This window comes from Cygnus atratus, chromosome 1, assembly GCF_013377495.2.
Source record: "Cygnus atratus isolate AKBS03 ecotype Queensland, Australia chromosome 1, CAtr_DNAZoo_HiC_assembly, whole genome shotgun sequence".
In the NCBI taxonomy this organism is placed as follows: domain Eukaryota; kingdom Metazoa; phylum Chordata; class Aves; order Anseriformes; family Anatidae; genus Cygnus; species Cygnus atratus.
Window position 1 is genome coordinate 198,447,049 of NC_066362.1, and position 16,125 is coordinate 198,463,173.

At 38.5% G+C, this 16,125-nt stretch overlaps 1 protein-coding gene across 3 annotated transcripts in view; it reads right to left on the reverse strand.

Annotated features, from left to right (window-relative positions):
* FAT3 (FAT atypical cadherin 3) overlaps positions 1 to 16,125 on the reverse strand; it is a 428,576-nt gene that overhangs the window by 128,071 nt on the left and 284,380 nt on the right. Inside the window, exons 4-5 of one of the 3 annotated variants that reach the window (XM_035542388.2) lie at positions 8,699 to 8,760; positions 8,016 to 8,587 (exon numbers count right to left, since the gene is read on the reverse strand). In XM_035542388.2, coding sequence (XP_035398281.1) covers positions 8,564 to 8,587; positions 8,699 to 8,760 — 86 coding nt within the window. In that variant the 3' untranslated portion in view covers positions 8,016 to 8,563. Of the gene's footprint in view, positions 1 to 8,014; positions 8,761 to 16,125 lie in introns of those variants that run through there. The other 2 variants (XM_035542387.2, XM_035542391.2) reach the window with 2 other exon arrangements.

Genomic DNA, 16,125 nt, shown 5'->3' on the forward strand with positions numbered 1-16,125 from the left:
GGGTATTACCATGGATAATCTCAAGAAAATCAATGCCTCTAAAACCAGACTAGGTGCACCACTCAGGGCAAGCAAGAGAACTCAAGACTTTTCCCTCTCTACACTGACAACACATATAACTTAAGATAATACTAGTTAACTAAAAGGTCACTTTCTTGTACTGTTTGACTTCACAGCTGCATGATGCTAAGTCTAGTGAGATTTTAATTAGGTCCAGCAGGTTCAGAAAATGCTGATGCACCTCTCTGCTCCCAGGAGATGCTCAAGACCTTGCTGGGTGGCAGCCTGCAGGCTGGATTTGTGTTCTGGCACAATTCCACCCTTTCTGTTATGCTTATAGAACAAGTGGGAAACACCTGATAAAACAGCACATGAAGCCTACACACTGAGTATCTGCTTCCACGCGTGCATGTGATGAGGTGCTTAAAGCCAAGATCTGCTGCTGGATTGCTGTGGGTCCACAAGGAAGATCCTAGAAGAGGCATTTGATGCCCAGCATGAAAAAGTTGACAGCTCTATACTTTACAGATTTTCATTTCTTCGTTTCATGACCCAACAGCTCCGGTCAGTGATTCATGAAATCTGTAAAACAAGCTCCCTCCCCTCTGCCAGCTCCAGATATATGCAAATCATTCCTTCACTAAAGCAAAGCTCTAGGCAATCAGAAATGTGATTTTTCCAGTAAGAAACAACACTTGTGGTAGACGGCAGTGTGTGAACCAAAGCACTACCCCTGTACAACTCTGATCTTGCCACGAACTTCAAAACTTGAACCTGAATTCATACATGCAAAATCATCAGTATTTTTATACTGGATCAGACTGTAACTTCTCATCTAAATGGCTAATAGTTTTCTAAACCTGTGTTGTAATAATAATGGTTCAGTGCTCATTTCTAGGCAGACTCGTTGCCCAGTGAAACATTATTTTGTGGAAGATAGACCCAGGGCTGTATTTCGCTGCGGATGGAGAATCTGTCATTATATATTTTGATGAACTGGAAAAATCAAATCTCTTACTAGAGTAAAGGAGAGAGCAAATAATAAATGAGCTGTGTTTCTGTATTTTAATACGCAAATAAGTTAACACAAGCTTATAATGTATGTATATAAGCTGTGTAAAGTATTTGACTCATTCCTATAACTGTCTAACATTTGTAAGAAAAAAAAACAAAACAAAGTTCTGCATACTGAGTTATCTTTGATTTAGGAAGTTCATTGAACATAGAAAAGTGGATTGCTTTTCTTCATTACTCTTGGTATCCCAAATCAATAGAATAAATTAATGAAACAAGTGTGAGAGATTTTTAATGTTGGCCTGAAATCCTGCCACGTAACCTCCATGCAGCATCAGATTATCTAGATGGCTAAAGCATTCTCTAACAAAGGTCAGAATCAGATATTTGAATATAAACAATGCATGTATTGAACTATTAGTGGTGTGTTCATCCTTTACATCACCCTGGTGACAGCATGTCTAAAACATTTTAAAGAAAAATAGTCTAATTTTGAGAGAGCTAGAAGAATTAGATGAACAGTATCTAAAAAAATAAAGACTGAAATCAACCATAAGCACAAGGCCGAAAGCAAACAAAGCATTTGCAGGGGTGACTTAAAAGTCTACAGATGTTGTGGAAATGTCACAGACATCCTTAGTGCATCCAGTCTCTCAAGGCTATTGGTAGTTCACAGAATAACTTAAATGAGCTGAGGATCACAGCTGTAGATATATACAGACCCATTCTTGCCCCTTGCCTTTGGTCTATATTATGTCATCAGGGTTGTGTGCACATTTCCTGTTGGCTATCTGAATTTCACACGGGAGATTAAGGAATTTCAACAGAAAACTTTTCTTTTTTTTTTTTTTTTAAATTAAACTTATTTTCCCCTACTATCATCATTTCATGGAGGTTTCTTTCTTATTTAACACCAGAGTAAAATTAAAATTCCACACGCATGAAGAAAAATGTTATTAAACTCCATCTTCCCAATGCTTAGGCTTTGTCATCTGTGTTACTTCTCAAGTCGCTATCTAAAATAAAAGGACATCTGGGAGCTATTTAAATTTGCAATAATCAAGGAAAAGAGAAAAATCTGTAAAAATGCCGTGCCTTAATTATTTTGCAGTTTAAAATTCCTGTTCATATCTCTTGCACAGAGGCCACTGAACTACTAATATTTTCAGTGATGCACTTGATGATTCTCCATCTTATTGGATCACATTAGCTAGAGATGTTAGTCTGTGCAGGGAGACCACTTATCAGTGCAGACAGATGAATCACACCAGGACTTTCCCCATATTTTGCTGTGTAAGACTTTATGCCTGAGTACACATGAGAAGCAGTGTGCAATGTCATATGCAAATCTGTTTCTGAGAGTTTTAACCTCTGGTCACCTCCTGTCTTTGGGAAGTTGTTGGCTTCTTCTGAAAATAGCAACTTGATGAAAAAAAAAAAAAAAAAAAAGGAGTGAAGGGGAAGGGGGGCCAAGTGAGGCCCCTGCGTTTCTAGAAAGCTGGTGCACAATAACAACTCCCGAAGAATAGAGTGTGCAGGATGGAAATCTGCAGCGTGGGATGGGTGACCTCAGTGCGTGACTTTCTACACCATGATCCCAGGTCTCAGCTAGATCCACCACCTCACTAAGCTGTCCTGTGAGCAGCTCCACCCTTGGGGCAGCAGCCTCTGTTGATAAACCCATAGAGGACCGGTAGGAGATGAGCATTGTTTTGCTGGCTTTAGAACTGTGTCTTTACTTCCTTTTTTTTTTTTTTCTCCCCTTTCCTTTGCTTTTTTCCTTACCCCCCTTGCCTTTAGAAGTTGTCATTCAAGTTCAAAGCATCACCATTCAAAGTGGACATCATGGTATAGATTTCATTGTCTTTTCTCTCTATACTTACTGTTGTTCCACTACAAATCCTTTCAGGCAACATCAAAATAATGAAAGGCAGCAAGCACTGACATTCTGCAAAACTTTAAGCAATCATTTTTAAACTCAAGCTGAAAATAAAAAGCTGTTTACCTACCCTTTTAATCTTCCTTGCATCATCTGAAAGGCTTCAATGTTAAAAACAGAAAGGCATGTGCCTTTGGAGCCATTAAAACCTCAGACAAAACGTTCAATCAGACACACTACCTCATTTCTACCCCATCACCAGCATGTCACCCAGAAAAAATGCAGCTTCCTCTGCCAAATGTGGGCAATGCTAAAGATCCATGAAACAAATGCTTACACAGATTCCTAATCCAGGATTTCAGCAATCAGTGTTCTGTAGAGTACTATTCAGCTACATAAACCCAATGAACTTCAGCTTTAGTACTTCTGCTGTGAAAAATACACACAAGCATATTACCACACTGCTGTCTATATTTTACAAAAAACATGCCAAATTCTCACAAAGGACCACTTACTTTAGACATCATCAACAGTGAAGGCTACAGCCTAAATGAATAGACTCAAAAGAAAAACAAGGTTAAATATATTAAGTTCCTGTGTGGGAGATGTCGGAGAAAAAGAGGAGGATGGCAGAGAACGCGGTGTTGGTTCAGCGCTGATCCACCAGCATGGTGTTTGTGGGAAGAACTGAGGAGGCAGAGCTATTTTTAAATGCTGCTTTTCAACATTTTAAACCCCCTTCCCCCAGAAACTGTGGCCATAAAGTTTCCAGCAGCTCTTTCCCCTGTGCTATTCCTGACCAAATTCCAAGGGGAAAAATGATAGTCCTTCTATCAAAACCCCCCTCACAATTACAACTTCCCATTCAATGAGTGGAAATTTGAATTCTTTTTAGAAGGCTACAATTACAGCACATTATTACCTTTTCCTCTAATTACTGCATATAAATGCATACTATGTAACAGTTTATTGCACCCTGTTAGTGTACTTACAGTAAATAGAAACCAATATGCTTCATTCAGCCCATGTATTTTGACACTCACATCAGATTTACCAATTTATCTTCATTACAACCCCTTGCACTGTTACTGACATCCTTCTCAGAGCTATGCTAACGCATCGCAGTGGGAAGATTGATGAGGCTTGTATATACTGATTTGCTGCCGACGCAAGGCACTTGAGAGGCACTGTTACTGTTCTGGTAGCACAAAGTTGGCTAAAAATTAGCTGCACTAAGCCAATGCTCTGCTCTTGCTTCTCCTCCTCATTAATTATGGTACATGGCTTGGACCTTGGAAGGTTAAGTCTGTTGTAACCATGTTTTTAAACTTATTGTCTTCAGTTGCTTTGTCACTGTGGCAGAGATTTAAAGTTCTGACCATGCCTGTTAGCAACTACTTTTATTCCTGAGATCTAAATAGAGGCTCTAAATAGAAAAATTTTCCGCCCTGACAGATATTAGAAGACATTTCTGAATGAATCTACAATGATAAATTTAAACATAGTTTGGAGTAACGGAGATCTGATATGGCTACAATTTTCAAAACCGGCTAAATGACTTAAAAGCCTGCTCTTTGTGTGGTCATCAAGGAGACACAAAACAGCCTCAGCACTTGAAAAGCACCAATCTATTATATTCCTTTATCGAGAGGATGAAGAGGTCATATCTCACTACAGATAATTTATCCCTCCAATCATAAAGTTACAGCACTTCAAAGACTTGCTACAGCTGCACACTGCAGCCTGTAGCACTTTTGGCTCATTCTTTTGCTAAATACAGGTCTTACACCCCAACAGTTCCCAGCAAGCTGAACTCTCCAGCAGTGGGTATGTTGTGCAGAGGCTTTCCTTGTTAGATGCTCAAGTAAAGTAGCATCTCCAATAGTGCATTCAGAAACCACTCAGACTGCGAAAGCATGCACTCAGATCTACTTTCCAGGCTGAATGAGCAAGTCAATGAGCTGTAGCCTGGATTAAACAATCCTCTCCCTATCAAGCTGCACATGTACGCTGGAAAGCAGATGAGGAATTTTTCATATTCTGGACATCTCAAAATCAGCTGACATAATACAAGGCTGCAGATCCTGCATGAAATGGTTTTACTCTTTACGCTTATTACTGGACCTCCATCACTCCAGCAGCTGTTTGCATATAATCACATAGCAAAATCAATATAGGTAAAGCTGTCAGACCGGGATTAGGAGGCATCTACAAAAAAAAAAAAAAAAAAGTGGGAAGAAAAAACTGGCAGACTGTTTTCTGTGTTTTTCTATAGCTCAAAATCCTCTAACATTCTCTGCTTTCAGCTTCTTATTTTTACTAAATTGGTGTAATCCAAGAGAAGATAGAGTTAAGTGTTAAAACAGAAATGGTTAGAGAACACATACCCAGAAGAAGAAAAAAGTGGAAGTGAGTAAGAAAAGATAGGAAACTTATAGCCATAGAACTGATCTGTCCAATTACTGAAGCAAAATAAAGACAGATTACCTGAAAAATGCAATTGCACCTCTCTTGGAAATACATTGTTATTTTCATTTCCTTGCAAAGCAAGCAGGTAACTATTAGAATTGCCTTTCCTGTTTCAGATGAGTATTTAAATATTTCATCCCAACTACAGACTCTTTAAAAAAGTCTGTGAAATATTTCTAATGCGTTCTGTTTGCTTCATGTGGGAATGTAATGTAATCAGGTGGTCATTTTCCTCCCATTTCAGGCAGAAGCATTCCATTAGTAAGAATCCACTAAAGCAAGAGATCATCCTGTGTAAAATCCAGTGACATCCAATTTCAACTTAGGCAGAAAAATGCTACCTGATACCAAGTGCTGAATAAAACCCACAGCCTTCCAGGACATTATAAATGTGTCAAAAAATTAAGCCCTCAACTTGGGACCTGAAAAAAAAGTAGCACGGGCAATGCCACAATCAGTGAAAGATCTGGGAGAAGCAATATGTTTTTTTTTTCTTCCTCCCCAAACACACAAAACAAAAATACAACCTCTACAAACAACATCACTGAAACAAGCAAAAAAGCCCCAATTATTATAAAAAGGAGTCTGGTTCTGACTTCCTGATGTATCTTTTAACCCAGGGTTTAGACACTTTCGCGTTCACTTTGAGACACTCGTTGGTAAGTGCAAGCCTCGCAGCACAGCCCTGTGACAGCAGCCTGGGGTACCATTAGAAAAGTCACACAGAGATGTGTTCAGGGAAAGGAATTCAAGGAGGAAGGAAGAAGTGATGGACGGATGATCTGGGCTCAGAACTTTCTTTGCTACCGATTTCTTGTAACTACAAGTGCAGTCACTTAGATTCACGTTTCCAGCCTTGGCAGCCAAAAATACACATACAGCCCTTGCTGGAAATTCATGCTTTCTCCAACATGGACAGGGACAGACAACTCCAGAAGAGTCACCCCTATGCCATCACCTGGAGATGAGCAATGGCACTACACACAATTATAAGTGCTAACATCTCCCATGTTATTTGACCTCATTTTCCAAATAACTTCTGCAATGAAGTGGAAATGCTGTCACTAATGGAATCTACTCAGTAAATACTGGCCAGTATAGTATAGCATCCCTGTCAAATTCAAGTGGGAAAAAAAAATAGGCTTATTAAAAATAACTAGCAAGTTGTATCCAGAAAAGGTCTGTGAATGCCTTGCACATGCACTGGGCATAAGGAACCAGGGGTTGTCAGGTCAAGCCCTATCAGAGCTTTTCAAAGGGAACCACGTTTGCTGTCTTTTAGGGCAGACAGACTACTGGAAGGAGGGTATGAAATGAAGCTGAAAGGGAATTACTGTACTACTGGGAGACTGTAGTTGTCTTGGCAATTAAAGCCTACCCAGGGGGTTAATTACACAGAGCCAGAGCCAGGCATTTTATAAAATGTGTTTTGAGACTGCCACAAAAATGTGCACACCTCTGCCAATCCAGCTCTGAATCTCCAGCAGTGAGTTTGCTCTGATCCCAGGGAACTCAACTTCCAAGACGTAACAATGGTCAACATTTCTTTAGCAGCTCAAAAGATCCATTTGGCCATCGAGGTTGTGTCTCCACCACTGCCTGGTTCCCTTTCTCACACAGCATTCCCAGTTTGGCTTTACAAAAATGTGGTCCCGTCCCTGCTTCTCCAGGAGACTGTCAGAAACCTCCGCGTTCAGGAGTTTCTCTGCTCTACAGCCTGCCCCCTGTTTCATTCTACTGCTCCCCATTCAAAAGTGTGGGAGCAACCTATGACTTTACTTTCCTTCTGGTGTGTCTTCAGTCTTCAGAATGTTATACACCATTATTTTTTTTCAGACGAGACAAAAAACAGAGGAAAAAAAACATTAACCTGTATTGTATTGTCGACTACAGCTTAGTTCTTATAAGTGATTACTTTTTATTTTTTTGCTATTAATACTAACACTTCCACATCGCTATGGGAATCCTTTGGCAAGTGTGATTTTGGCATGTTTCACAGAGCTCTTTGGGAAGCACATGAATGCAAAAGAGACTTATAGACCTAAGATTCTCATCAATAGATATATTTCAAAATCAATGCTAATTTCATTCAGTTTACGATCTTCTCTAACAGTATAAACTGGAAAGCTTGCAGTTATTTGAACACATGATTACTTAACAGTTTCCAACGTAATAAATCCTAAAAAGGGCAAAATCCTTTTATTCCCTTCCATTTATTTATGGCCTGGAATGTGTGGGAATCTACAGTGTATTATCAAGGAAAAAAAAAGCCATGTACAGTAGTAAATTAACCCTTCACTTCTGTGTTCTCCATTAGGCAAAAATAATCTTGGATTTCTAACAAACTAAAATAACCATAGAATAGATAAATGTACATTTTATTGCATTTTACTGCCAAACAGTGATTGCATTGGGAACTATTTTATCTGGACGTTTTTTAACTTGCATGGATTTGAAGAGTATTTCCTAAAATATATAGTAGGAATGATTGATTATTTGAGACAATATAGTTTTATTTCATTTGCATCAATATGAATCACAAATTTCTTATTTCACAAATTAATTAAAAAAAAGCCATGAACCTTCTACCCAAAGAAAAAAAAAAACACACTATGGTGTACAGCAATGCTGAAGAAAACATATGTAGTAATACCAGTAGTATACAAATATATCACTCTATATCCAACACATGAGCTATTTATAAAGAGAAACTTTCTCTTAAGATTAGACCAAGAACATAGTTTATACTTAGAGAACACTTTTTTTTACTTGAAAATTGTCATTGGTAGCACCAATAAACAAAATTAAGAAATTATTCATTGATTCTGATGATGCAGTGAAAGTGAGCAAGGTCAAAGTTGGCTTTCATCCAAAAAAAATATTCTGAATCTTAGACTTGAGATTCAAATTTTAAACGTTTAACTTCAGGGGCTGGAAACAGTTTGGTACACAAATTCCAGACTATGCAGGGTGTATGAAGTACTGCCTATGCAAATCTTGCCATGGTTGGGGTGATGCCACAAATTTTAGAAAAAGTATTTTCCTCTGGAATATTCTACGGTTCTGTTAAAAATAAAATGTAAAAGCTACAATAAAAGAGGTAAGTGAAGAAGATTTGAGGTGGAAAACAAATGTTGTTCATATTTGTTCATTTTTTTCCTGTGCTTGTGAATTGCAAGATGTATTATTTCTTCCATGTAATCAGGCACGCATCTTTGTGGGTGTCTGTCAAACATAGAGAGAAGGGAGAATTCCACTCTCCTGGCATAGGAAGAAGTTATTTTAAACTACAAAAATCAGTTAACCTTTTAACATATATTTTCCACTTTATCTCACCTCCAAAAAATGCTCTGCTTGCTGTTCCCGATCCAATTTTCTTGACGTTGTTGTAATCAGACCTGTGAAAAAAGGATGATATTTGATTGTCAATACCCGTTGAAAAATATATGTCTCTATCGACCTGAAGAAACAAATTCATTTTTCAAACACTCAAAAGGAAAAAATCTATTTGAAGCTATATCAGACACAGATTTCTTGACATCTGTCAAGCCTTTTCTTTTGCAGTACAGCCATTATGACTTTCTGACTAACAATAAATCTTAAAAGAAAATAGCTGTGAGAAAAGTAACTGAAAAACAGTTAGCTGTGTATCTACACTTAACATGCTGCATTTATTACACTGAATAAAACACCTTACTAAAGAATCACTATTTGTCTTATGATTAAGTGCTTCAATGAATCATTTGCATTTGACTGAAATACTTCTGTAAAAAAACTCATTAAAGATTTCAGAGTTCTCAAACAACTAATGGGATAGGATGCTGATTACTTCCACGCCAAGAATACTTGACAAAGAAGGTTATTTCTGTAATAACTACTTGTATACATAATGATTTCCAAATGTAATCATTCTAATGCATTAAAGGTTTTGTACCACAATTTCATCAATTTGTTCCATGCTCAAATTGAGTCTTTAAAATAAAGTACCCTTTTACATGAGGATGATCAAGATATCTTCTCTTTTAAAGCAATGCATTTTCACAAATGATTAACCTCTAGTGAGATTTATACCAAGTAAAGAAAATTAAGCACTTCCAAAGTTCTCTCAGGAAAAGTAATGCATACTGTTCTGTGAATACAACTTAGGTTTTTTTTTTGTTTGTTTTGTTTTTTCAGTAAAGATTTAAAGGTTATACTTGAGTTTTCCCTCCTACAAAACATTTCTTTGGATAGGGAAATGAATTGTTTGTCTATTTCGTGATAGATTCTGACAAGAGTAAAGGGACAAAATTTTCCTAGAGGTAAATATGTTTTTGGAGACAATGCCAGCAGACAAAGGAGTTCTCAAGAATTCCTCCTCTGTAAGACTACCAAGGAAGATAGGAAGATAAAAATCCACGGATTACCTATAAGACTTACTTATTTAATCAGACTAGATAATCATCTAAACACATATCCATGATGACCCTGAATTCTTCAGAAAAGAGTTTCAACAACATCTTACATCTACATAACGCCTCTAGTCCCAGAAGGCTTCTACAGGTACTGCTCCTCATACATTGTCACCTTCTGCCTAGAGGAATCACTTCATCTGTTTTGGTCAGAAAGGGGGGTAACACATTGTGAAAAAAATGTGAAACATAAGTTGAAGTAATGGAACGGAAAGTCCATCCTGCCTCCAATATTTCAGGCTCCTAATGAGATCTACCAGACCACAGAAGTGACATCCAAGGGGAGGTCAAAGACACCAGAGTGGATCATGACAACAATCTCTGTAATATTATTACATGGAAGAACAAGGTGCTGGCAAAAGGCTGAAAAAGTGAAACAACTGGTATTTCCTGCATTGAGCAATTGTAAGTATTCAAAACAGTTACACCATATGGGAGACTTCTACTCACTGCATGAGTTTTAACAGACATGACAGAATGGATGACAAATTGGTGTCATTCACACAAGATCCCCCATGTCTAGAGAGAATGCAAAGATAAAAGGAAGAAGTTCTTAGTTATAAAAGAAGCTTAGCCTCGATAATTTGATAAATGAAAGAATTCAAATGTGAAATAATCTTCTTTGTCCCATGCACAGTCAGTAGGGACATTTATCAAGCACGACCTAACCACAGTAAGGAATATGGTCATTTTTATACCATCTTCCACTTTTTTCCTCCTTAATATGCCACTATGAACTACACCTACCTTCCTTTTAGCTAAGAGATGTTTAGGGTACTTAGTATGTTGAATATTAGTTAACATCCAGCCCACACCCCTCACCCCCCGACTCCCCCCCGCCCCCCTCAAAATACTACCGAATGCCCAGGCAACGCTGTAAATCATAGAAGCTCTCTGTCCTTATCATCTCCTTCAGGCAAAGGATTCCACATTTGTTTTGAAGACCAAGAGCTAACATCTGACACTAAGCATCACTAACTGTCAGAATTTACAGTACTTGTCTTTCACTGGTAGAACTAAAACAGTCTCACAGAATCGCTGTTGCCATTGTAGGTTTGGGATTTTTCTATTTTTTTTTTTTTTTCCAGTCTAGAGCCTTTTGGACTGCCATAACGGTCAGAGCGCCTGCAGAACAGAATTTACTTCTAAAAGAGGTGTATGAACATATGGCACAACAAAAGTGCATATATTTTAAAATCAGCAGATCTTAACAGATTTAGTACCCAGACTTAGCAGTCAGACCTAAAGGACAGGTAACCAGGCCAATTAAACAGAAACAACAAAACCTTGGACTGAATACTAAAATGCAGTTGTCTTTGATGAGTGTCAGGCAGCACATATACAGAGCTCTACAACACAGGATACCACCACACGCAGTTCTGCAAACCTGATCCTGAAGAATGGTGCTAGCACAACTCATTCCTTCTGCTGTACTCTTACACATGCATTGAAGACAGCTCTACATACAACTACCAGTTACAGGCAGATTCGTTAGGTTCTTACAACAAACTGGTCATTTGCTGAGGGGTCTCTAGTTTCGGTTCCTGTACTCTGGAGGACTCTCCCATCTGATGCTCTTGGTGGCCCCATTGCAGGCTCTGGACTGCTCCACAGATGTTCTTGAAATCACTCGTAGATCCTTCTACACAACTGGTGTTTAAAGCCATATACGTATATACATAAAATAATAGCTATTTGTTAATACTTATTTAATTATGGTCATGTATTGATACAGGTAAGAATTAGGTCCTTTCAGATTATAAAACTGTATTTCAGGGAATTCTGTCTAAGACTACCCATAGCTTTACCACATCAGTTCATTCGTGAGTTTTATGAGAACATTGCTGTGTCCCTTCTGTATTCATTACTCCATGCCACAAATTCATAATAAAAGTAATATTTAGCAGGACGTACAACTTTCTTTTACAAATCCAGGGGCAACTGAGAGAAACTTGGTTTTGCACAAGGGAATATATCCCAACTTCAGTTCTTCTCTAACTAGATTAAATCGTCATACTCTGTTACGATATGAAGACGTTATCTAAAGAAAATAACTCACAGAGAAAAATAAGCCCAAAGAAATGAAGTTAGGTTGCACTGCAGGTTATGATATAAAATCACACGGGGACAATGATGAAAAATGACCGTTTCTTTTTTTCCCCATCTTCAATCTGTGCCATAGCTCTTCTAGACACACCATCTGGTCAACTGTCCAAAGCCAGCTGGGAAATATAGCAGGCATTTATCACAAAATAGCAAAACCACTAACAAACTTCAGAAACCATACCACACCTCTCAGATGGTTCCCCTCAAATTTCCAGGGAAACATTGTGGTCCTGATAGGACCAGGAGATATTTATAACTGTGATGATTATTTAAGAACAGCCATGAAAGTTAAGAGAAAAACTGGACAGGACAGAAAATTTATTTACAATAAAATCATCATCTCACAAGCAAGGTTTTGTGATTCCACTCCCAGAATTTGTTACTTCTCTTTGAATTTCTGACTTAAAACTCTCTGTGCATCCTGGCACATCTGTTCCTCAGGCCATATAACAGAGCCATTTTGTCAAACTCCAAAACATTGCTTGATCTGGTGTTTCAGCCTGGAGTTAACTATGTTCTTATATAATTTGTTTTTCTACAAAACCTCTTACTTTTGATATTGGAGCACTTCTTCCATGTTAAATAAATGAACTGTTACTATTCTCCTGTTACGGAGTTCAGAAATGATGGAAGGTGAATAAGCTCGCCCTGCAGAATATGTCCCTTTGGCTTGCAGGACACAACGACAATTCCCAGTTAACACTGACTGCAGAACATCCTTTCAGCTTCCTTCTGTACACTAGTGTACAGAATGTGTACACTAGTACTAGTACTAGTGTACAGTACACTGTATACTAGTGTACTTCCACTGTACACTAGATGGGACTATCACCCTTTTCTGCAACCTTTCCCTCAAAAAGGAAACTCAGCCTGTAGATGGAGAATGAATTCCATTGTCCTTCACCCCACTGCCTTATAACCTACGTGGGAGAACTGAAGAAGTGGTGTGAGCAAGAAGGCAGGCCTGCTCACAGCTTAGGTACAGCCATAGCAATACAGAAACAAGAACAGGACCAACACTAAGAAATCCTGACACTTTCACCAATACATCAGCCTACCCAATTTTCAGCCAATGCATCATCTTGGAAACGAATCAGCAGTTATTAGGGCTCAGACATGTGCTCAAGACATTTAAACAACACTTAGCACTGACGCTTGCCAAAATGCTTTTAGTGCACTGCAAATGCAAGGTGAAAAAAAGAAAAAGTTCACTGAAAGATTAAAATCTATATGAATTAACGTTGCATTTGAAATGAGTGAAGCATGATGTTCCTAGTGAGCAAATGAGGAAATTTAACTTATTACTAAAAGATAACTCGATCATCATGTCTTAGAATTAATTGCAGATATGTGTGTCTGTGGAGGCATGCACATGTATGTTTATATATATGCTGAACGAAGATGACATAAAGTCAGGAATAGTTATGAATTCAATAGTATGATGAATGCTTTATAATCATTTTTATAAAAAACTATCTTTATTAATAATAAAGCCAGCAAACCTTAAAGAGGAGCAGCAGCTTGTAGGTTCTATCAAGTCTATATGCTTTGTTATTCAAAAGTGGCACAATGTTCTGTCTTAAACTGAGTCTTTTGTGATATATATATATATATTTTTTTTTTTTGAACAGTAGTTCTGCTTGGATGCTTAAAGATGTGGCTAAGCCAAATGTCTCTATCTGAGTAATATCCCAGAGCATGCATTGCTTTCTTGATATGCAGGTAGTAGACTCAATCTAGTGCAATTCCACTGCAATCAAAGAGCTCTGCAAATTTATGCTAAGAATTTGCTTAAATGACCGTAATCTTTGCCTTTTTCAGTCAAGAACACATGAAAAAAGACAGAAAATTATTAGTTTATTTAATATAAACAAAGCAAGGCAAACAAAGCAAGGCAAACAAATTTATAATCAAATGTAATTTAAAGCCAACATCTTTCACTTCAAAAATGCATATTTGCATTTGTATATCTAAATTATTCCTTCCTCAGAAGGCTGTGATACTGCTACTTAATCCTACCATAGCTCCAAAATTTAATTTAAATTCTACCATTTTTGCCAATCTGTATCATAATTTCTATTGGACAGTACTGAAAATGTAAGCGATGGTCTGAAGCTAAAACAGATACTTAAGTTTATGGTTATTTTTGTTATTAACTTGCCAAGAAATGCAGGGTAATATGCAAGCAGGGTGAGAATCTTAGTGACTTGTCAAATTTTATACAATCATAGAATGGTTTGGATTGGAAAGGACCTTAGGGACCATCCAGTTCCAATCCCCCTGCCATGGGCAGGGACACCTCCCACTAGACCAAAACCCCATCCAACCTGGCCTTGAACACTTGATGCTGATCAAAGTGAAGGTGACAAGTAAAGTTGGGGGAAATAACGCCAAAACTTCACTAGTCCAAATATTGTTATCTGAGGATCCTGTATTTAATAGGCAACACTATTTTATCAAGTCCATAAACTATCAACTAGTCAGACAGTGTAGACTATGTACATAAAGCTTAATTTATATACTGGAAAAGTTAAGCATTTCTTTATTTTCTTAACACTTGCACAGGCCAGTATGTCTAGACATTTCACCAATTACTTTCTCTAACCTTCGCTATGAACTGCTCAAACTCCTAAAATAATAGGTTTATTATGGCAGATAAGAACTGAAACATCAGTGTGATGAGCACCATAATGAAGAAAAATGAGAGGGGCATCCTGGGCAGCAGGACAGACCAAGGGATGCAAACTGGCTGGATCTGAAAAAGACACAATTACATTTTTCTATAACCTTTTTCACCTCTGCAGACAAACAGGCATCTGATGACTCTATCCAAGAGAAGCATGGATGAGCTGGGTAGGTGTTGCTCACCAACATGGCAATGATTCAAACACATCTCCAGAACATTTTGTTTTCTCTTCTGGAAAATTCAAGGCACTCACAATTGCTCTTGGAGACTGAAATGGTGATGGCATGTGGAGAGCTGCAAACCTGTTTGCTAATTCATATTTCAATGCTTTAATTATAGTGTCCAATTGCCAATTGGGATTTTCCAACTGAATAATCCATGTTCTGCCTTCAGTTAGCTCCCTTCTGTCAAAGAAGTGTACTCATACAAATGAATCATAGAATCACAGAGCCACAGAACGGTTTGGGTTGGAACGGACCTTAAAGCCCACCCAGTTCCAACCCCCTGCTGTGGGCAGGGACACCTCCCACCAGACCAGGTTGCCCAAAGCCCCATCCAGCCTGGCCTTGAACGCCTCCAGGGATGGGGCATCCACAGATCCTCTGGGCAGCCTGTGCCAGGGCCTCACCACCCTCTGAGTGAAGAATTTATTCCTAATATTGAATCTAAACCTCCCCTCCTTTAGTTTAAAGCCACTCCCCCTTGTCCTATCACCACACCCCCTGACAAAGAGTCCCTCCCCAGCTTTCCTGTAGCCCCCTTCAGGTACTGGTAGGCCGCTGTAAGGTTTCCCTGGAGCCTTCTCTTCTCCAGGCTGAACAACCCCAACTCCCTCAGCCTGTCTTCACAGGAGAGGTGCTCCAGCCCCTTGGTCATCCTTGTGGCCCTGCTCTGGACCTACTCCAACACTCCAACAGGTCCATTTCCTTCTTGTGCTGTGGCCTGAGCACGGTACTCCAGGTGGGGTCTCATGAGACATCCCTATGTGTCTTGTGTGCTTAAGGAGATAGACAAGATTATACAAATACATACATATGCATTGTACATACAGTTGAATATTTGAGCATGCATATGGTATGCATACCATGTAACATACACAATGAGTGAATGTTAAAAATTATCCTAAAATATACTTATTTACAGAGGCATATTAGCTCTGAGGTTTACCAATGTTCATTCTTTCAATATATATTCGTTGTTTCAAACCTTTGTGTCAGAAACAAATTAATCCACGGACTGAAGAGAGCCACAGAAGAAAAATTCGCCAAGGTCAGTTAAATACGAAGCCTATGGCAGACGAAACTTCTAAGCACTGAATCACTTGAACAGCGCACAGAGGGAAACATTGCTACATTTGCTTCTTCTGATGCTTATTCTCTATGCGTCCAGACCAGCTCACGGCTGCAGGTGTGATCCTGAACTAAACTGACCTTTGGCTTAGAAGAAATTCACATATTTTTCAACACCATGGCACTTTGGGACCAAAAATCAGTTTGCCACAGGCTATTTTCTAACACAGA